Raw genomic sequence first — 23,413 nt, forward strand, 5'->3', positions numbered from 1 at the left:
GTTTCCTCAAGGAAATGCTCTAGGCCCACAGTTGTTTTTAATTAGTGTAACCTGTTTAGGAAACCTATTTTGATTGTTAGCAGATGAGTTTGTTATTTACACTCTTGCAGATTCCTCAGAAGGTCCAAAGGAATAGCAAAATGATTTAGACAATGTATCTGTGTGTTGCAATAAAGTGGCATTTAACCGGAAATAAAAGAAGATGTGGGATTCTCCACGAGAATAATAAGCATTAGATTTTGCTTAGGTGATGAATAACACACATTTAGAAGTTGTAGATTCAATAAGTACCTTGGGATCACTATTACAAACAAAATTGAGCCATTATATATAAAATGTGAGAACCAAAGGCGGCTTTATTTGGTAGAACACTTAGGAACTGAAACAAATCTACTAAAGGCACTGCTTACACATCCCTTCTCCCTCGTTTTCTGGAGTATTGCTGTGTACTATGAGCTCCCTACCAGACAGAACCATCGGACGACAACGACAAGGTTCAAATAAGGGCAGCTCGTTTCGCACTATCGAGAAATAGCGAAAGTGTCACAGATTATGATAAACGAGTTGGTGCGGGAATCGTTAAAACAAAGACATTTCTCGTTGCTGGAAGATCTTTTTAGACGTTTCAATCAATAATTTTCTCCTCCGAATGCGAAAACATTTTATTCACCCTCACGGATACAGGGAAAAGGGGAAGAGAAATCAGAGCTTCCACGAAACAAATTATTTAACTTAGAACGAAGTTTAGCTCTTGAGTGAAGTGCCATGCTTTTACAGTTGAATGAGCTAGTTACATTTATGTAATGCTAGACACTGAAATATGTCATCTATGACAAAGCTTTTAATAATTTTAGAATTGTATAATGTTTAACTGTCACCTAAAATTGTTTGGACAATGATTTAGGCAATCGTATTATTTTGAAGCTGCTTAAACGGGTCTTTTTCCTAACCACTTTTGACATACACTGTTCTTCTTGTCTTAGGCATTGCTACAATGACTTCGAAACATCCAATGAACCACAGTGCGTGTCTTCAGTAGTAGGAGCAGGAATAGTATAATCTTATCTTTTGATTTTTTCACCTGAAAAAAAACAAACTATTTGCTAAAGAACATGACCGATAGTCCTGAGTGTCAAAAGCTGAGAGTTGTTTCTGTATATTCATCTAAAATCATTAACAAGGATTTTTCTGAAATTTAATTTCTTGACTTTAATGAAAAAATGAAGCAAGCAAACACAGTGTCTTGCAACTCAAATTAACCACGAATTATGGCAAAACGATTATCTCAGTAGATGAGCAACACTTAAAAAACTAAGTAATCACTTTTCTACAGGCTGAAGGCATTTCCTCTGTCTCTTCTTTTACGTCACATTAAAATTGCTGAACAAACATTTATACTGCCAATAATGATTTTTTTTATTTAACGACACGACTATGCATAATTACTTGAAAGAAAGGAACTGATTAGCTTCAAGTAATACGAACACATCTTATTACAAATGATCTTGTCAGGGATGTTGTCTATAACTAAGTAACATGAACTTTTCCTAACGTAACCTTTCCTCCCCTCACACATGTAACAACAAAACAAAAACGTTTTCGCCTGCTTAACTGAAACATAGACGTGTAAGCAGTGAGCAGTTAACACATTACGGTATCTTAAAAAACAATTAAACAATAATTAATTAAGTAGTGTTAGCGTCTCGTGTGAAACATGTATCTGCTGTTCGTCGTGTTGCATTTCTTGGCTACAATTCTCGCTGGATTTGTGGTGCAGGCAGTTACGACATAAATCTGGACTACAAATATCAACTGCAACAAACAGTTGTAATACATTGAAGTGTTAAAGTCTATGGCTCGCAGCTGCTGTAAGCAAACTATTGTTACTTGAGGAGACAGTGAAATTTTGCTACGGCGAAAATTTTCAACATCGAAAAGAGATTATTTGATTTAAACAAAAAACCTCAAAAATTTGTTGTTATTCTTGTCTTCCATAGACACTCCATTTTATGATATTTAATGTATTACGCGAATTCACTTATTAGATACCATTGTAATTACGGAACTTTCAGAACAGGAATGTAAAACAAAAAGTTTGTTTTATTTCACTGCTCAGCCACAAAGTCTCCTCATCAGACTCACCAGTACTGACCTCTGACAAAAGGCTCCAAAAGACAGACACCGACAAAGGCCTTCTGACGACATATCCTATCATTCGTCCTTAAATATTTTCTGTGACATAACACACTACTGAATTCAAAACAGACATTCCAATAATGACCACTGTTCAAATTTAAAGCTAATTACACATATACATAATATACTATATTACAGTGAAAACTATTGCACTTATTTTGCAACCTCTCATTGAAATATCCAAATAACACTAAACAAGTTATTAACAAAGTTTGCGTAGCATACCTACATCTACAACATGACAATACATACATAAAACTATAGACATATATGAAATAGCAAATTGTGAATACTCATCGATAAGGAACATTACGTAACTTTCCAGGACTCTCATGCCGCCTCTAGATTACATATAACTGTGGGGTATTTATAGAACTGCGCATTAACTCTTAAACCTTCTCTGTGTAACGAAAAACCACTCCGGAGCTGCAAATTTTAATTTTTTTTATTCACTCGATGACTAGTTTGGGGCCGAGACCCATTTTCGAATCATCGTAGCACAGTAAAAAATGATATTACCGAAGACGTGAAAACCACGTCAAAAATATGCCACGGACAGTTACAGCGCATACAGCTGCAAATTTTCTGGTGTATTGATTTTTCTGTACCATGTTTGTATGATCTGTAACGTAATTTCGTTGAAAAGAAGTAATATCCATCTTAGCTGCAATTGAATCATCTCCATCCATCAGTCAGCGTGCACCCTCCGATCCTATGGTAAAAACCCCATCTGGAGCTCAAGCACCTACATACCTCACATTCGTCACCCACCTTGCTCACTTCATCTGCTCGGTTGGACGGCTGGCATAAGCCGTTAAATACTCACGACTGCTGTTGCCCTGCAAGTCTGCTTCTCATAATGTCACTTCCTACTCTTGAAGTTAAAGCCCATGTTCAGAAATTTACTAGAAGATAATTCCTTCAGGGAGAAATCAGTTGTTTCCAAACATTAATAACGAAAATAATGTAATTTGAAACATAGTTTCATTGATGTGGACTATATACCTAACTATTTCATAATTACCAGTAGTTAACAGCTTCATAAATAAGGCATTAAAATTGCATTCGATGCAGACTAATCATGTAGATCTAGATATGGTGGAAACTTGTAAGCTGTAAACGTTGGATAGCTGTATGTGACTGACTCCAGGATCTTAATTAAAGGGTTAACGGTTGCTTCTGAGGAGGTAGGTTGCATATTAATAATACAGGGAAAATTGAACAATGCATCCACCACAATCAATCGGCTGGATTTCACAAAATGGTCAACGTAATGCCAGTGAATTCGTTCTCCAGGTTGTTCATGGTGAGAATGTAGCTCTGGTGCTGACATATACCACACACATGACTAGTTGCTAGGTATCTACTGGCGTGTATGGGCAGCAGACATGTGTCCGGTCTAGGTTCTTCGTATGGGTCTTTCCCCAAAGGCTTACGTACAGCAGCTTAAGAACCTCCAGTTGCAGAGCTTGGTGGATGACCGTATAGTATTGATTATTGTTTGTGCTCAGGAGAGAAAACTCATCCACAGCTGAAAACTAGTGCTATTGTGTGAGAAATGCCCAGAATTGAGTTTCTTATGTTTTTTTTCTGATTGGATATTTGGACATGTTTTGTGATCAGGATGGTGAGTAGTTTCTGCTGTGGTCCAATCGATGATGTAGAATTATGGTAGCCAACAGATAGTTATCCGGTTGAAAACGCATTATTTCTATTTTGTCGAATCGTGGGTTTATCACTATTTATGAACGTAACAAGGCATCTGCGTTGGTTTATTTCCCAACGTCCTCAAAACGGAATGGTAAGTGGACTGGTTAGCGATAGCTAAGTTTGCTTAACGATCATTAACTTAAAGCACATGGCTGGAGCTTTAGTGCAGGCTGCTCCTTTCTGCTGTTCTTATAAATGCTGAAGTGTTCCAATACAGTAAGAAAGATTGACACATAGAGAGTGGATGCTACAACACCAGTTACAGTCCCGGTAATATCAACCCTATTCAGAAAATTCTTTCAGAGGGCTGTATTGTTCACGCGCTGTTCTCATGGATAATTTGGACTCATTTTCACAGTCAAATAAGTCTATCAAGGGCTTTCTCGAGTGCTGTACCAATTTATTCCTATTGCAACAGCCTCTTAATTAGTTTTAAATATCACAATGATACGTTCATCGTTAGCGTGTATTATACAGTACGGTATTTTCACAGCCGATTCTAATAATAGAAATGATGATTGGATCAAGACCCTACGCTGTCGCCGGCTGCAGTGGCCGAGCGGTTCTAGGCTCTTCAGTCCGGAACCGCGCGACTGCTACGGTCGCAGTTCGAATCCTGCCTCGGGTATGGATGTCTGTGATGTGCTTAGGTTAGTTAGGTTTTAGTAGTTCTGAGTTCTAGGGGACTGATGACCTCAGATGTTAAGTCCCATATTGCCCAGAGCCATTTAAACCATACGCTGTCGACAGGCGTTAATATACATCAACGAAGACAGTTGAAAATGTGTGTCCCGACCGGGACTAGAACCCGGTATCTCCTGCTTACTTAATAACTTGTTCAATACTATCCATCTGAGTCACCGAGGGCACAGAGGATAGTGCGACTGCAGGAACTTATCCCTTGCACGCTCCTATAAGACCCACATTCCCAAATCCGTTCGTAGTGCCCCTACCCATTACACTCATTACTAGCGGCAGACAATCTGACCGAGTCCCGGAAGAGTTCGGTCAATACGTGTGCTTCCGCACAAAGAGAGAAGGTCAATGGCCGGTTAGCCTTGACTATATGAAGATGGTATTTGTTCCTTCGAACGTGTCCGAAAGAACAGATACCATTTTTATCTAATAATAGAGTCTTCTGTTCAAACACATGTCCCAGTCAGCGCGGCGTGGCAGCTATATACGATTATAAGTTACAATTGTCATAAAATATGCACGAAACCATATTGTTCCAACTATTACGTAGCACATACGTACAAAAACCACAAATATTATTACCTTTTATTACCTTTTTAGTTTTAAATAAAGCTCTTAAAATGACGTTCCGACCAATACTCCAACGAGCGAGCCATGTTTCATTGAGTCATCTCGAGGGAACCCAGCACTCTCTGGATTTTCTTGTCAACCGCCACCGACAGCATGCAGAAGGAAAAAAAAAGGTGACGCTAACATCGGATTGTCGATATCAACGTGCAACCATGTTTCGCTTGTATAACGAAACCATGAATGAAGCCCGGTGTTACAGTCAATCAAGTGCTTTGACAGAGGTGCTCAAGCAAGAACCAAGTTATGCTATGTGGTTGGTGATTGGCTGAAACTTATTTCCATGCAAACGTAGTAAAAATATCCGGACACCCCGAAGTAACGCGTAAATGACCACTAGGCGACACGAGAGACGGGCCTACCAGCGTAAAAGGCAATGGAAGTGGGGGTGGCAAGTATTGTTAGTAGAGAAGAAGTACCAGGGGAATAGGTCGGCCAGGAGAGCTCAGCGACTTTGCGTGTGGACTAGTGATTGGATGTCACCTAGGTAACAAATGCAACAGGGACGTCTCAATCCTCCTCAGAGTGCCCAAGTCGATTGTTGGTGATGTGAAGGAGCAACGAGAGGTAGAACAAGCCTAGGCAGACCACACATGTGCTGACCGTCGAGCATTCATAGCGGATGATGGTCATCAACAATCGCTTTAAATGAGGGAAGGTATCACTTATGCGCTCCAAAGTGCTCCCACCAGTCCATCCATCACAATGTCTGTGCATAGGAAGTTAAAAGTAATGGGGTGCATCGGTCGAGCAGCTTCTTATGAGACACGCATTTCTAGAGTCGCTGCCAAGTGACGCTCTAGACGGCGTAAATAGCATCGCCACTGCACACTGGATGACTGAAAGCGAGTCATAATTCGTGCTATGTTTGTTTTGGTTATCCAGTAGAACATCACTTGCCATCACGTGTTGCACCAACAGTCAACTACCGAGGAAGTAGTACTACGTTTTTCGTAGATAGGATGTGGTCCTCTTATTTCACTTAAGAAAACACTAAATATGAAGGCACAAGACTACATTTCATAGCTTTGTGTCCGCGTGCAGTAGAGGAACGGGTTCGGAGACGGTGATTGCATCAGTATGACAATGCAGCTTGCCAGAAAGTACCAAGTGAGGCGATGGTTTGCGAACAGTATCACTCCTGAGATGGACTGACCTGCCCAGAGTCCCAACCTCAGCTCAAAGGAACACCTATGGGATGAGTTAGAAAGTGGACTGCGCTCCAAACCCTAACATCCAATAGCACATACTTTCTCTAGTTTCGGCTCTTGAGGAATAATGTGTTGCCATTCCTCCACAAGTATTCAGCCACCTTACTCCCAGTAGTGTTCAATCTGTCATAAAGGCACAGGGTCGAGTCATCCCCTATATACATTCACTAACAAGTGTCCAGATACTTTTGATTAGATAGCATAAATATATGTAGAACATTTTAACGACAATTCTTTTTCGATGTGTGAACTGTTCCGAAAAACGGATGTGATGGTCTGAGATGTAAAAACGATTGATTACTTGGAACCATCAGCCTTTCTGTCTCCGAGAATTGCATCAAGACCACACAGGATAGCATCAGTACCATGGGAAGAGGGCAAGACGAGAGAGAGTACTGAACAAACTTCCTGTGGCGAAGATTATTGAGAGAGTGGGTAATATCAGCTGCCTAGAGAACAAATTTATCACAGCAATTTACCTTGCGTACAAATGCTTGCAGTTTCAGGATAGACCAGATGGTCAGTTAAATGATATGCTGCTACATAAATGTATTGCTCAGTGCATTCAAAAGCCTGCTGTTGTGACCGAGCTGTTCTAGGCGCTTCAGTCTGGAACAGCGCGACCCTAAGGTCGCAGGTTCGAATCCTGCCTCGGGCATGGATGTGTGTGATGTCCTTATGTTAGTTAGGTTTAAATAGTTCTATGTTCTACGGGACTGATGACCTCAGATGTTAAGTCCCATAGTGCTCAGAGCCATTTGAACCATTTTTGCATTCAAAATATGCCCCCCTTTTGCTTCAAAAAATTTTCTCTTGTTGAGGCTATACTTTAGTCCTTCTTGTAAAACGTGGAAACACAGTTCGCAAATTATGCTCTCATGAGTGACAATATCGTCAGGATGATCTACGCGTTAAGAAAAGGCAACAGCAAGTTGTCCCAAATACTGGAGGCTTGTTGGAGTACTTAGCATTGCAAATGGGAGGCATCAAATCAGAATAATCAAAAGGGCATAATTGCCACCATAAATGTCTGAGTTCTTCATCTAGAGGTAATTACTTAAATAGTATTTTTTTTCTTTTTGCCCGAAGTATAGTGTAGTAGACCACTATAAACTGAGCATTATTTGTAAATTCGCAATCACCATACAAGCCCAGTGATCATTTACATTTCTTGATCAGTACTAAAAGTGTATCTCAGTTATTCAAAGTTATGGATCGATTGGCCCTCAAAGTATGGACTCGATCCAGCTCGTATTTCACAGCTGTTTCACGACAAAGGGAATGGATTGAGTACTATAAAACTTTGGAATTGTTGATATATAATCAATGATCTCCTTCTTCTTCTTCTCCTACTAATGGACAGGATGATAGAACGTGTATGAGGACATGAGTGAATTTTGCTATAGAGAGTCATATGGGGCAAAATCCTTATATTGGCGTGGTAGAGAGAGTCGTGGCGTGGCCCATCAGATGAAACAGAAAACTTATGAGCGAAAAAATGTCATTTCTCTTTCAGTGTCAACGCTAGTCATTAGATCAGTCGTCGAACTCCTGCATGTCTTCCTGCATTTCGTTACAGTATTACACATTACTTCACATTTTATGTTGCTTTTGTTCTCAATAAAAGTGTCTGAAGATGGTTGAAGTATAAACACGTTATGTGGAATAAGACAGCAAGAAGTATCCTTAAACAAACGCAGAATTATTCATGAAGGTTAATATGATTGCTGACTTACACCAAGAATTTACTTCCTTCATTTCCGATTATACTGTTGTACACGACTTGCATTCATGTTTTAGGTTTCACACCACTACAAATTTTTAGTCAGTGCCCTGTACACTCTTGACTCATTCCATGGGACAGTAGTTTTGTTTCAGAAAAACAAATACATAAACTAAAAGTTGAATACTGCTAACAAACAAAATAAGTATAAATGAAAGACAGTTTCAGGCTTTTTGAGAATTCATTTATTATCAGAATTTCAGCTTTTACATGCTGCAAAATTATATTCTCATCTTGTCACGGTCACCGTCGCTGACAACAAACGTGTCCACAGGATACCGATCGGCGGATTCAGTTGTATCAGCGACACACGAAGTATCAATGTGGCATGAGTCTGAAACATGCAATTATTTCATCGTTATTACAAGATATCAAAGAAATCTATACTACGAGAAAAAATAGAGCATAATTTTATTGTTTTCTTCTTTTTTAACCAACGTGTTAATTATCTTCAATAACACACTTTTTACTAGTAAAGAAGTTTGGTCGTGAATTAACACTCTGTAATGACTCTAGGTAGATTTCTTCACAATGAAGGTCATTTTAAATTACTGGAGTAATTATAAAGTGTCATTGACCAGCTATGACAAATTGGAATGTGTAAACCTCAGCACCAATTTTCTACATCTACATACATATCCCGCAAGCCACCATACGGTACATGGTGGAGGGTACCTTACTCCACTGCTAGTCATTGCCTTACCTGTTCCACTCTGAAATGGAGGAAGGGAAAAGCGACTATTTATATGCTTCCGCACGAATCTTGAGCCCTCTTATCTTGTGTTCGCAGTCCTTGTGTGAGATGTATGTTCGTGGCACTAGGATCGTTCTACAGTCTGTCGTAAATGCCAGTCTCCTAAATTTTCTCAGTAGAGAAAAAAAAGTCTTCCTCCCAGGAGTTCACATTTGGGTTCACGGAGCATTTCCGCTAAACTCACGTCTCGATCGAATATAATAAATTACCTACAGGTAATAAATCCGGCTGCATGCCTGTGAATTGCTTCTACGTCTTTCTTTAAGCTGGCCGAGTGAGGTGGCGCAACGGTTAGCACACTGGACTCGCATTCGCGAGAATGACAGTTCAGATCTGCGTCCGGCCACCCAGATTTAAGATTCACGTGATTTTCCTAAATCGCTTAAGGTAAATGCTGGGATGATTCGTTTGAAAGGGCACGGCCGACTTCCTTCCTAATCCTTCCTTAATGCTAGCTTGTCCTCCGTCTCTAACTACCTCCTCGTCGACGGGACGATAAACACTAATCTTCCTTCCTTTACTTCCTTTCAAACATTGAAACGTTGATGTGAATGTCGAAACCTGCAGTAGCTGACTTTGTGATCACAAAGCCGCGCGGGGTAGCCGTGCGGTCTCAGGCGTCTTGTCACGGCTCGCGTGGCTCCCCTCGTCGGATGTTCGAGTCCTCCCTCGGGCATGGTTGTGTGTGTTGTCTGTAATGTAAATTAGTTTAAGTTAGGTTAAGTAGTGTGTAAACCAAGGGACCGATGACCTCAGCAGATTGGTCCCATAATCCTTACCACAAACTTCCAAACTTATGATCACATAACTCTGGAAACATTATTCGGATGTGACACAGCACAGCAAAAAAAAAAACGATTGTATATTGAACATGAGTGAAAATATAAGAGAAAATGGACAGCTTTTAAAAGTTGTTTACAAAAAAAGGTTGAATGCGCTTCAAGCTGCCAAAAATGCTTTATCATGTTACTGACCATGATGAGGATCAGTACAATAAGCACAAAACTAATTACAGTGTTTTCTGTCTGAAAATTTTGATGTCAAAGAAGGGCCTCAGTAGTCTCAAGTAGACCCAAGACACATTAATGGAATCATGAGATAAGTTGAACAATACCGGCACATTAGCAGCTGTGACGTCTGTAACAAACTGAACGTTAATCACGAAACGCTTCTATATTACAAGGGTGTGCTGAAAAATAATGTCAATGAATTTTTTTATTCTGTCCGCAATATCGGTTGAGTTATTGTATGTCATGCATATTACAAGGTCGACTTTGCTGCTTTACTGACGCAAGTTGCAACGTTCTGTTACTAGAAGACTCCGAACTGTAGCATGTGTAACATGGCGGTGTGTGACGTGACACTGCTGTGACCGTGTTTGTAACCGAAGAGCTCGTCTATACATGGAGTAACCTCTCCTTCAGCCTGACAGTGCCGGACCACATACGAGGTGCTGCGACATCTGCAACAATCCGACGTCTTAGGCTCACTGTCATCTGTCATCCTCCAAACAGTCCCATCTTGGCCCCATACGATTTTCGTCTGTTTCGAAAACTTAAAGAACACTTTGGAGCACTTCACTTTGCTAGTAATGAAGCGGTGGAACCATAGGTGAGGTTGTGGCCCCGTCAACAAAGTCAAAGCATTAAGGGTATTCATATAAGAAATTCGGAGGAAGTAATTTTCAGCAAGCTCTCATATTTAGATACGTCTGCGTATTGAAAACTTAACTTCACAAGATCTGGTGGTTGATCGCAGTTCCATCTGCGATAGATAGATGAAGCAGGAAGAGTTTCCACCATTTTTTGAACTGCTAATTATGGGCGGTAAAGTTTAGCCACGTATGACATGTGAGGAGAAGTTGGTCATCGAAGTAATGTGAATCTCTGCGATCGACGTCTCAGAACATTTGTTCATTGTGAACGCAAAGTTTTCTTTCTAAACTGTGTTGCCAAAAACCTGGAAAGCTTACACAAATCAATTCTGAGAAATAAAATGTTATTGATGGATAATAAATGTGCCATAACCTCTCTCACAAAAGTCAGCTTTAAAACATGAGGAAACTATATTTAAAAGTCAATCGAATGTTTTAAACTTAGAGTAGATCTACTATACTATTAGTTTACATTTTGTAAGGACAGATAATTTGTATAGTAAGCGGAACTTTCGAGCTTGCGCCTTGAAAGTTGCAAATGTTAATCTGTAAATCTCGACTGCATCGAGATGAGCAAGCGTTTGTTCACAAATGCAAGTGTCAATGAATATCACAAGAATGAGAACGAAGGTCTTTCTGTTTGAGGGCTCTTCAGCGCGTCGATAAAGATGAGATTAAATGATGAGGATCCGATCGGGAATCGAACCTGGAATCCCAAATCGAAAATCAGCAACGCTAACCACCTTACTACGAACTGTAAACATAGTTGCAAATGTTTTACTTCTATAGAGAAGTGTGGAAGACTGAAGTCATATACAACTCCATAGCTTACTTTTATTAGTCGTAATCGATGGTTTTCGAAAACATGCAACTTTATCGTTAATGATTTAAATTTTCAATTGCAACTATTTTCATTAGTACAAGCATTGTATTCGATGCCTGCGTGTGTGTTGTTCTGTTTATCTTACCCTGCTGTCGTCTTTTAATGGTTTTACTGAAACGGAAAAATATATCTTCGAATTTATTAGGCGCTATTGTGAGAAAATAGTATTTCTTGTGTATCTACTTACAGATATTGTACCTCATTCATCTGGCAGTAATTCACACACATTCAAACGATCACCACGATCACCCGCACTGTTTTTTTTTTCTTTACGTAAACTCGTAAAGTAGGACAAACATATTATAACAGTACTATTTTCCAGAGACCCAGCCTCTCATAGACCAGACAGTAACTGAAATTGATGACAGCAAAGCAAAAGCATAAATGCTTAATTCTGTTTTCAAATTCTTTTCTTTACGAAGGAAAATCCAGGCTTAATGCCCCAATTTTATTCTCGTACCACTACAAGGATGAATGAAATAGATCTTAGTGTCAATAGCGTTGAGGAACACTTGAAATCATTAAAAATGAACAAAGTTCCAGAGCCTGATGGAATATGGTCCGATTCCATACTGAACTCGTGGCTGAGTTATCCCCTCTTTTAACCATAAGATACGCAAAATTCCTCGCACAAAAAATATGTCCAGTTATTAGATGAAAGGACAGGTCACAACCACCTGCAACAACGGCAGCGGTAGTGATCCACGAAACTGTCGTCCAGTATACTTACCATCCGTTTATTGTAGAATCTTAGAAGATATTCTGAACTCAGGTGCAATGAGGTATCTCGAACAGAATGACCTCCTCCATGCTAACCATCGTGGATTCGGAAAAAATTGATTATTTGAAGCCGGACTTGCACTGTTCCCACGTGACACCCTGAAAGGCATTTGTCTCAGTACCGCACCTACGCATATTATCAAAAGTATGATCGCATGGGGTATCAAGCGAACATTGTGACTGGGTTGGAGATTTTTTGGTGGACGGGATTCAGCATATTATCTTCTACATCTACATCTACATCCATACTCCGCAAGCCACCTGACGGTGTGTAGTGGAGGGTACTTTGAGTACCTCTGTCGGTTCTCCCTTCTATTCCAGTCTCGTATTGTTATCGTGAATCATCGGCAGATGTTGAAGGAACTCCAGTAAGGCTCCGCAGAAGCTTATCGGGATCCTTGCTGTTTATATTGTATATTAATGGCCTTGTAGACAATGACGCTAACCTCAGACTTTTCGCTGACGATGCCGTTATTTGTAACGAAGTACTGACTGAAAGAAGCTGCGTAGATATCCAATCACATCTTGATATGACTACAAAGTGGTGCAAAGATTGGCAACTTGCTTTAAATGTTCAGAAATGTAAAATTGTACACTTCACAAAACGAATAAAAGTACTTCTCTATGCAAAAGTATCAGTGAGTCACAGATGGAATCGGTCAACTAATACAAATCCTTGGGTGTAGCACTTTGTAGGGATACGAAATGGAATGAGACATAGGCTCAATCGTGGGTACGGCAGGTGATAGAATACTGGGGACATGAAAACAGTTTACAAAGGAGATTGCTTACAAATTATTTGTGGGACTCATTCGAGTATATTGCTCAAGTGTGTGGGACCCTTACTAGTAGGACTAACGGGGGATATCGAACGTATGCAGAGAAGGACAGGACTAATTACAGAACGTAGGGAGCCATTTCAGTAATCATTCTTCCCCTGCTCTATATGCGAATGGAACCGGAAGAAACCCTAAAAACTGTTACAATGGGACGTTCCCTCGGCCACGCACTTTAGAGTGTTTTGCAGGGTGTAGATACAGATGTAAAATTAAATTTTCTCTGCCGCTTAGCTATAAAAATTCTTATTTTTTTCTTCCTAATCGAAATTATGCTTTAAAACTGTTCAGTGGGTTTATTTCACTAAATTGGTAAGCGGAATTGTTTTTAAACTAATTTCTAATAACGCTATCAACAAAGCAAAAAAGGTTGCTGAATTTTTGCTTATTTTTCTTCAACACCTCTGAAATACACTCCTGGAAATGGAAAAAAGAACACATAGACACCGGTGTGTCAGACCCACCATACTTGCTCCGGACACTGCGAGAGGGTTGTACAAGCAATGATCACACGCACGGCACAGCGGACACACCAGGAACCGCGGTGTTGGCCGTCGAATGGCGCTAGCTGCGCAGCATTTGTGCACCGCCGCCGTCAGTGTCAGCCAGTTTGCCGTGGCATACGGAGCTCCATCGCAGTCTTTAACACTGGTAGCATGCCGCGACAGCGTGGACGTGAACCTTATGTGCAGTTGACGGACTTTGAGCGAGGGCGTATAGTGGGCATGCGGGAGGCCGGGTGGACGTACCGCCGAATTGCTCAACACGTGGGGCGTGAGGTCTCCACAGTACATCGATGTTGTCGCCAGTGGTCGGCGGAAGGTGCACGTGCCCGTCGACCTGGGACCGGACCGCAGCGACGCACGGATGCACGCCAAGACCGTAGGATCTTACGCAGTGCCGTAGGGGACCGCACCGCCACTTCCCAGCAAATTAGGGACACTGTTGCTCCTGGGGTATCGGTGAGGACCATTCGCAACCGTCTCCATGAAGCTGGGCTACGGTCCCGCACACCGTTAGGCCGTCTTCCGCTCACGCCCCAACATCGTGCAGCCCGCCTCCAGTGGTGTCGCGGCAGGCGTGAATGGAGGGACGAATGGAGACGTGTCGTCTTCAGCGATGAGAGTCGCTTCTGCCTTGGTGCCAATGATGGTCGTATGCGTGTTTGGCGCCGTGCAGGTGAGCGCCACAATCAGGACTGCATACGACCGAGGCACACAGGGCCAACACCCGGCATCATGGTGTGGGGAGCGATCTCCTACACTGGCCGTACACCACTGGTGATCGTCGAGGGGACACTGAATAGTGCACGGTACATCCAAACCGTCATCGAACCCATCGTTCTACCATTCCTAGACCGGCAAGGGAACTTGCTGTTCCAACAGGACAATGCACGTCCGCATGTATCCCGTGCCACCCAACGTGCTCTAGAAGGTGTAAGTCAACTACCCTGGCCAGCAAGATCTCCGGATCCGTCCCCCATTGAGCATGTTTGGGACTGGATGAAGCGTCGTCTCACGCGGTCTGCACGTCCAGCACGAACGCTGGTCCAACTGAGGCGCCAGGTGGAAATGGCATGGCAAGCCGTTGCACAGGACTACATCCAGCATCTCTACGATCGTCTCCATGGGAGAATAGCAGCCTGCATTGCTGCGAAAGGTGGATATACACTGTACTAGTGCCGACATTGTGCATGCTCTGTTGCCTGTGTCTATGTGCCTGTGGTTCTGTCAGTGTGATCATGTGATGTATCTGACCCCAGGAATGTGTCAATAAAGTTTCCCCTTCCTGGGACAATGAATTCACGGTGTTCTTATTTCAATTTCCAGGAGTGTATTAGTTGCACAAGACGTTTAGTATTAGACACTGCAAACCGCGGGTACTGAAAGGTTACCGATCCCTGCTCTAAAAAAACTGGCCAGGTGCAAATAGGACTCGCGCACTGAGGGTCCCGTATGTGTATACAACAGCTTACACGTTCCGCAAATCCAGAATCTCCACCATGTTTGAGTGTTATCGACACTGATACGTGCAAGATATCGGTCCCAGGGATTCCAACACTTTAGAGAATGTTTTAATTTCCAATCGGACGTCGGATAACAAATGTCAAAAGACGTATTTTTTTCGTTTGATATAATTACAAATTATCAGTTTTCGGGTGTTATCCTTTCCCTTTACTGTGAAATCTTACTTCTCGCGGAATTTCATGATCCTAGGTAAATGGGAAGTACCTTATAGGCTTTTTTGAGTAAGGCTGTGAATATGAAAATATGTGACATACATGGCCTTATCTTCTGATTGTGTTTCAACTTTTGACACTACCTAGGGACCGTAGGTTTCATCATATGACCTAAATACGTCTAAACTTTCCAAAGAAAAAGGAGTCCCAACAGAGGGGGGTTGGGTGTTTTGGGGAAGGAGACCAGACAGCGAGGTCATCGGTCTCATCGGATTAGCGAAGGAAGTCGGCCGTGCCCTTTCAAAGGAGCCATCCCGGCATTTGCCTGGAGCGATTTAGGGAAATCACGGAATACCTAAATCAGGATGGCCGGACGCGGGATTGAACCGTCGTCCTCCCGAATGCGAGTCCAGTATCTAACCACTGCGCCACCTCGCTCGGTCGCAACAGAGGGCCGGACGAACAGACAGAAAACATATGAGAAAAAATTTCGTGTGATGTGATTACAAATTTACATTGTTCAGTTTTTTCCATTGGTTGGCACTTCGTAAACTTGCTTTTTTGCCACATTTCATGACTAGATCAACAGTAAGTACCGGTGAGTCACTTCCCGAGTTTGAAAATATGTGGCATAAATGGGTGTATCTTTTAATAGCGTTGACTTAGAACCTGAAATTTTTTACACCGCCAAGGGACCGTAGATCTTAGTGTGTGACATAAATTTCAACTAGATACGTTTATGTATTCCTGAGAAAAGAGGGTCTTAACAAACGGACATGCAGACAGAGAGTCAGATAAAAAATGACAAAAAAATTTGTCGGTGTAATATAATTGCAGATTTGCACTTTTCGGATTTTTACTTTGGTTTCATTGTGAAACCTTGCTTTTTTGTCAAATTCCATGATTCTAGGGCAACGGGAAGAAGGATAGGTTTCGATGAGTGTGATTGCGAGTATCAGAATATGTGATATAAATGGCGATATCTGTCGATTGCATTGACTTTGAAGCTTCAAATTTTTATATCGCCAAGGGGCTGTAGACCTTCGTGTGTGACATAAATTTGTACTGTACATTTCTATCTCTTCCTGAGAAAAAAGGGTTTGTAACAGTCGAAAAGAAAGACAGACAGGCTGGCAACGAGGTGGTCCTATAGCAGTTGCGTTTTTACCGATTGAGCTATGGCACCTTAAAAAGGAGAGGAAGTCCCTTCATGACCAGGAAATATGCCACCAATCAGGCAACCAACTGAACCTCTCTGTCCCTCAATGGCTAATTGAAGATGTAGAAGGATAAAGAATAATTCCGTACCCCGACATTCCTGGCCCCGTGGCTCACCTTTGAAGCAGCAGACTCCCGGCGCAGAGCAGCGGCCGACGCCGCCGGCGCAGCGCATCTCGGGGCTGTCCAGGGGGCAGGGCGGCGTGGAGCGGCAGACGGCGGTGTCCGCGGGGCTGGCCAGCCGGCAGCCCATGCGGGGGCCGCAGCAGATGTGTGGGCCCAGGCACACACCCTGCCCTCCGGGGCCGCACGGCGCGCACCTCTGCAACACCAGCAGGCCAGGCTGTAGCCGGGCTGCAAGTACAGCAGTCCGGGCTGCAGCCAGTCTGCCTAGAGTTTAGAGGTGTAAGGATTCTCCTTCCTGCCCCTCTCTTCGCTGCAACCACTTAAGCAGCCCAGCCTGTCGCGACGGAGACACAAGAGTGCCTGTGGACCGCGTGAGGTAGCCGCGTGGTCTCAGGCGCTGTGTCACGGCTTGCGCGGCTCCATCCGTCGGAGGTTCGAGTCCTCCCTTGGGCATGGATGTGTTGTTAGTTTAAGTTAGATTAAGTGGTGTGTAAGCCTAGGAACCGCACTTTGGTCCCATAGGAACTTCTGACAAATTTCGAAAGTACCTCTGTACTGAAGCACAGCAGGTTAACTTGGGTTTCCTCAAGTCCGAGCTTCACGGACTCCGTTCAGCCTGCTGCAGCTGACAACAGGTCGCGCTATCAGTTCAAAATGGTTCAAATGGTTCAGAGCACTATGGGACTTAACATCTGAGGTCATCAGTCCCTTAGAACTACTTAAACCTAACTAACCTAAGGACATCACACACCTCCATGCCCGCCGGCCGGAGTGGCCGTGCGGTTCTAGGCGCTACAGTCGTGAGCCGAGCGACCGCTACGATCGCAGGTTCGAATCCTGCCTCGGGCATGGATGTGTGTGATGTCCTTAGGTTAGTTATGTTTAATTAGTTCTAAGTTCTAGGACCTCAGAAGTTAAGTTGCATAGTGCTCAGAGCCATTTGAACCACATCCATGCACGAGGCAGGATTCGAACCAGCGACTGTAGCACCTAGAACCGCTCGGCCACCACGGCCGGCTGCGCTAACAGTGCAACGTTACTAGCCGGGATATGTTTGCATAGGTAACAACGCTGCAGCTCATTTATCGTAACGGTGGGAGCAGGAAAATGAACAAACCAAACTCGAAGAAGGCTGAGGAGAAAATTAGATTTGGGGAATGTATACCAATCGAGTAGCAGAGCCCAAGTCCAGGAGGGAAATAGCTTTCTCGCGTTCATGAGGCAGTTTCAACTAAATCAGTATGTGTCTCGCAACGGAAATTGTGTAAACAGTTACTAAACACGCATTCGGGAACCTCGAGAATTTTAAGCGATGTTTGTAAATTTTACCAGCAGTTTTCTCACTCCATAAATTTTTTGAAAAAAGACAAGACACGGTGGCTGACTAGTCGGTAGAAACGCACGCTAAGAGCATGAGGCCATTTAGCAGTATATAAGCAAGCATTGATTGAAATAGGAAAAGAATATCACTCAGTGGATATTAAAAATCACATTCTGGTGGTATGCACGTAGTGCTAGGAAGTTTAGTATGAAAGAAAAGCTTTTTCTATCATATATGTAGTTTTCAACTCAATATCAAATGAAAAAAGAACTCCTTGTCTGCTAAAATGCATTCGGGGAATTTAGAATGAACTGTTTTTCAGCGAACCCGGAATATACACCTGGAAAAAGTAATTAAAATTGCTATAACTGGGGTCACACAATGGCCTTGTCGCGGTTGTAGCTCCGGTTCCCGTCAACACACCAAAGTTAAGCACTCTCGAGCTGGGAAAGCACTTGGATGGGTGACCATCCGGTCTACTGAGCGCTGTTGGCATCTGGGGTGCACTCAGCGCTTGTGTGGCAAACTGAGGAACTATTTGATAGAGAAGGCACAGTCTAATATAACAGTCGCGACACTTCGCCTCGATTTTGTTGCCTACAGCGCCAGCAGCGCCCCAAGCGGCTGGTAGGTTACACTGTGAGTTCGGCGCGATCGTGAAGGAGAATAGTGGTTGTTTATTTTGATTTTTACAATGGCTTTTACTGGCGGGAGCGTTTGTAGCGCAATAAATTGCACCAACAACAGAAAGAAGACACCAAAGCTGTCTTTTTTTAGGTTTCCTAAGGATCCTGAGAGGTATAACCATCATGTTACTAAACTGTATCGTCAGGATTCACTTGCAAACTATATGTGTATAAATGATGAATGTTTCGTTTTAGGAGCAGAAAATGGCTTGTTAATAGCAGGCGAGAAGACCTCATGAAGAAAGACCCAGTGTACCTGTATAGTAATATTAGGTTTTGTTCGCTACATTTCGAACAAAACCAGTTCATGAACGCAGACAACAACAAACTCGTGTGGAATGCAGTACCCACCCTGTTTGACATTCCAAATAAGCCACCTCAGCTGACGATGAAGAGGAAACTGCCACAAAGATTCGACAGTCAATCTAAAGCAGTAAAACAGTCCTATGACACAGAAGCAGCTGGTTCAGCTCACCATGTATCAGTGCCAGATTCGTGTGAATCGTCAACACAGACCTGCTTTGACGATGAAGTGGTTAGATTAAGTGCAGCTGTTCGTGTCTTGCAAAAGCGTGTGAAGTGTCAGAATGTGCAAATCGCTAGACTTCGAGCGAAACTGCTGTTAATCAAGTTATTTGTTAAAGTGAGACTCGTTTACAGGCTGAAATATTGGAATCAAGACGTAGTTTCTAACAACAAGAAAGCAAATAAGAAACTGAAGAAGTTGGCTCATTTGGGCTGCTGATTTCTTTGGTATGTATTTCGTTCACTTCTGTTGTTAGTCACTTAATTTCCCTTGCTTCTTTCGTGTGATGACATTATTTTGTCAGCACCTTCTTCACTGACAGATTGTTTGAAAATTATACAAATATTTGGTTTTTCGTGAAATGTAGTGTAATCAGCTCATTATAGTGTTTTCAGCATATTCTTCCCACTATTTGGCAGTTGCTTGTCCCACTTAGAATAATAAAAAGATGAAGGTCGTACTTGTGGCAACAGGCGAAAATGACAAACAAACGCAGTAGGCCTACAGAACGATAAACGAGCTGTCGATCGTTTTTGCAAGTAGAGGTACATGTCTGTGCTTCTGACATGTGAATCTGTGTGTTTATATTCTTTTGATATGAACGTGGTAAGCTGCAATTCTGTCCAATGTCACAAGTGTTTCTTCACGAATGTGTTGTAGCTTGCCACTCTATTCATGATTTTTGTCCGTGCTGGCGCTTATTTTAGAATCATTTTTAGAAACATATATGCCTTATGATACCACACAAACCCTTGGAGGCAAGAAAATAACTCAAATAATGCGGAAATTACGTAGGAAATGGATGTAAACAAACATTATGCTTACGACGCGTCTGACGTTCACCTTACCTACCGCTTGGAGCGCTAGTGTCGCTCCATCTGTCAAACGGCAACAACTTTTACAGCAGTGAGTGTCGCGACTGTTATATTAGGGGAGAAGGAGCGGCTCCGGTCTCGTAAACTGACGTGCGGCCGGAAGATCGGTGTGCTGACCACATGCCCTCCACATCCGCATCCAGTGGCGCTTGTGGGCTGAGGATGATACAGTAGCCGGTCGGTACCGTTGGGTTTAAAAGCCTGTTTGGGCGGATTTATCTCTTTTTTTCAGCTGGCTGAAACACACTAAGGTTACAGAAACTAAACTTCCAAAACTTTACTTCAGTTGGTCTTCCAGCGTAATAGATATCTTCAGGTTCTTAGGAATTTCGACTTTTAGAGACGGTTCTGATTACTACAGAAAACATGCATTAGAGATAACCTGATGATACTTCGAACTGAGAACAGCCAGTAGTACTTGAAAGAGAGTGAAGTTTCAGAGATTTTTTCATATCGAAATAAATAAATAAAGCCGAAATACGCTGAAAAGGAAGAAAAGGACAAATAAAATGCACCATTTTCTGGCCTAAAATGACCCAAAATGAACGTATATTTCATTGAGCCTCATCTTGTGCTAATCGGGTATGAAAAGACTTTTCATTAATGACGAAGTCCGCACATAACACTGTAATGAAGGAGTACAGAATAAACTGCTATGTAGTGTAGGGCAGTTATAAGATGGGTTTGCAAACTACCCGTTCTGCTGATAATGTGTAGCAGCTTGCCTGCCTGGCTAATAGGCAAACATGGGAAGGTGGAAAGCGGAATATCGACACTTCTGGAAGAGTCTGAGGAGTGGGGAGCGAATGCTATTCTACCAGTTGCCAGTGTGCCAGCCACACTAAAAGCGTGGATCCAGGCACGCGCTTTGGCCTTTAAGGGCACGTGTCGACACTTCTGCAAGAACAGTAGCCCACACTGTAACCATGTTGCACATACAGTACTGCTTTCTGCTACACCCATTCTGTGAAGAGAGGTAGGAGGATCATTCTGCTAGCTGCAATGTGCAGGGTGCAGCAGTTATCTACGTCTCAGCACAAAAAGCTCACCTCTGAATATGTAATTGATCATATTACACTAGAACTAAACTCCACCCGAACAGGCCAAGAGGGCACAACGGTAGCGACCGGTCGCCGTGTCATCCTCAGACCACAGACGTCACTGGATGCGGATATGGAGGGGCATGTCGTTAGCATACTGCTTCCCGGCCGTATGTCAGTTTACGAGACCAGGGGCGGTACTTCTCAACCAAGTAGCTCCTTAGTTTACTTCACAAGGGCTGAGCACCCCACTTGCCAACAAAGCTCGGCAGACCAGATGGTCACCCATCCAAGTGCTAGCCCAGCCCGACAGCGCTTACATTCGGTGATCTGAGGAAAACTGGTGTTACCACAACGGCAACGCCGTTGGCTGATCAAATTACACTCTCTGACAAAAAAAGTGGGCATCCAGAAGACATGGTCAGTTGTCAGTGTGACTTCATAGATGTACACACCATCACCGGATATGTAAATGATTACAGTTACAATTCTCTCTGACCAGTAGAATGCTAACCAGAGCACATTAGTGTTGTTCACATTTAGAGTTGTTGCAGGGTCTGACAGGGTGTACAAGGGGCGTGAACATTTTCAGAATGATCACGGTGACGGACACGGAGATGCCGCGTGCTACTCTTAGACAACATTATCACCACTGGACAAGTTTGAAAGTGGCCTCATTGTCGGTCTCCATTTTCCTGCCTGATGCCTTACCTTACTGACAACTGTTAGCTGTACACGCATCACATATTGACGATATATACAAGTCAGAATCAGACTGAAGTTTGTCATTAAGAGTAGACAGTTTCAGTGCGATCTCAGTAGGTCAATTATGGACGCCCATCAGTAGTACAATGGAATGATGCAAATGAAAATCTGTGCCAAACTGGGACTCGAACCCGGATGGCCGGTTCTTACCATTAGGGTGTCCGAGATCGATTTATAGACAAACCCAAACTTCCCCATGTTGTCAACCCTATGTCTACCCGTGAGTCGTTCTCGGATTGCCTAATGGTAAGGAAATCGCTCCCCATAAGAGAAAAATTCGCATTCGAGTCCCAATCCGGCACAATTTTTCATTGTCGTCATTCCATTATACAGCTGATGGTTGCCCATATTCGCAACTGCTAATACATTTCATGTATTTCATAACGGCTGCAATCGCCACAGTGCCTGTTCCATCAGGAACATTGCATCGTACTTCTGAACAACGCGGGCACTGCAATAACGTAGTTATTATAACTTCTGAAATAGTCACTCGAGGACTGAAATACAACCACGCGATACTCTTTTCTTTTACATTCCAGACTGCAACTAGCGACAGCCTACCGCTAATGTTGTATAATGTGTATTATGGTATCTCTCTACCGAGCCCAGTGCTGACAACGTAAAGGAGCCTCTCACTAGCACATACCGCATGTCCAATTCAAGTCTCTCCATTCCACGCAGTTCGTCATTGTTGCTGAGTCAGAGTCACGAAGTTCGACATAGGTAAAAGCAGCAGGCATTTCTGAGATCTGCCAGAACACCAAGATAGCGTACCTACTGGAGAAGTACACTTGGGCCAGAAACTAAAGGCTATTGATGTCGGTCACCTTTACAAGAACTTTCCATACTGCTGAAGAGGACAGACTCACCAAACCAGAACACAGAGAGATGACTTAACAGTAAACATAACGTGAAAACAATTTAGAGAGAGTTGATAAATTTGTTAATTGTGTAAATAGCGGGAAGTTTTAGGGTGGAAACAGTAGACAGCCCAGCGAGTGAGAACATGGACGCCTTACGTGTTGCAGGCCGGCCCTCTTGCCCCCACGGGGACAGTTGGTGATGAGACAGGCGGCCGCGATGCTGACAGCTACGGTGAGCAGTACTGCTTGCTGGAACCTCATGGCTGCTGTGTGCCGGACGAGTCGCGTCCACCGCTTTTATACCCCCACAGCCGTCCGGGACTGGAATACTAACGATGCCCACCGTCCAGGCCATCTTGTCCTCACTGCTTCCAACCCCCTCCCACATCCCTGTTTCTTTTCACCTCTGGACTGCAATACAACCACTCATCCTCCAACCCTCTACATCCTTTCATCTGTCCCTTAATCTCTTTGCTTCTAACCATCTCTCTACCACACGTGTGTGTGTGTGTGTGTGTGTGTGTGTGTGTGTGTGTAAACGTAGAATGATGTTTAGAAGCAAAGAAACTAAGCGGCAGCTGTCACCCAATTACCCTATTTAAAAAAAGAAACAGTAAAAGAGCTCGGCATAATTTTAATAGACATTTAAATTGAGAAAAACGAACTTGCAGAACGCGGGAAATC

At 43.0% G+C, this 23,413-nt stretch overlaps 1 protein-coding gene across 1 annotated transcript in view; it reads right to left on the minus strand.

Annotated features, from left to right (window-relative positions):
• LOC126413007 (oxytocin-neurophysin 1-like) overlaps positions 1-22,990 on the minus strand; it is a 55,932-nt gene extending 32,942 nt beyond the window's left edge. The window contains exons 1-2 of the mRNA XM_050082899.1: positions 22,886-22,990; positions 16,645-16,849 (exon numbers count right to left, since the gene is read on the minus strand). Of these exons, the coding sequence (XP_049938856.1) occupies positions 16,645-16,849; positions 22,886-22,990 (310 nt within the window). The remainder of the gene's footprint in view (positions 1-16,644; positions 16,850-22,885) is intronic.
• Between the last annotated feature and the right edge of the window lie 423 nt (positions 22,991-23,413).

The sequence above is a fragment of the Schistocerca serialis genome, chromosome 7 (genome assembly GCF_023864345.2).
Source record: "Schistocerca serialis cubense isolate TAMUIC-IGC-003099 chromosome 7, iqSchSeri2.2, whole genome shotgun sequence".
NCBI lineage: Eukaryota > Metazoa > Arthropoda > Insecta > Orthoptera > Acrididae > Schistocerca > Schistocerca serialis.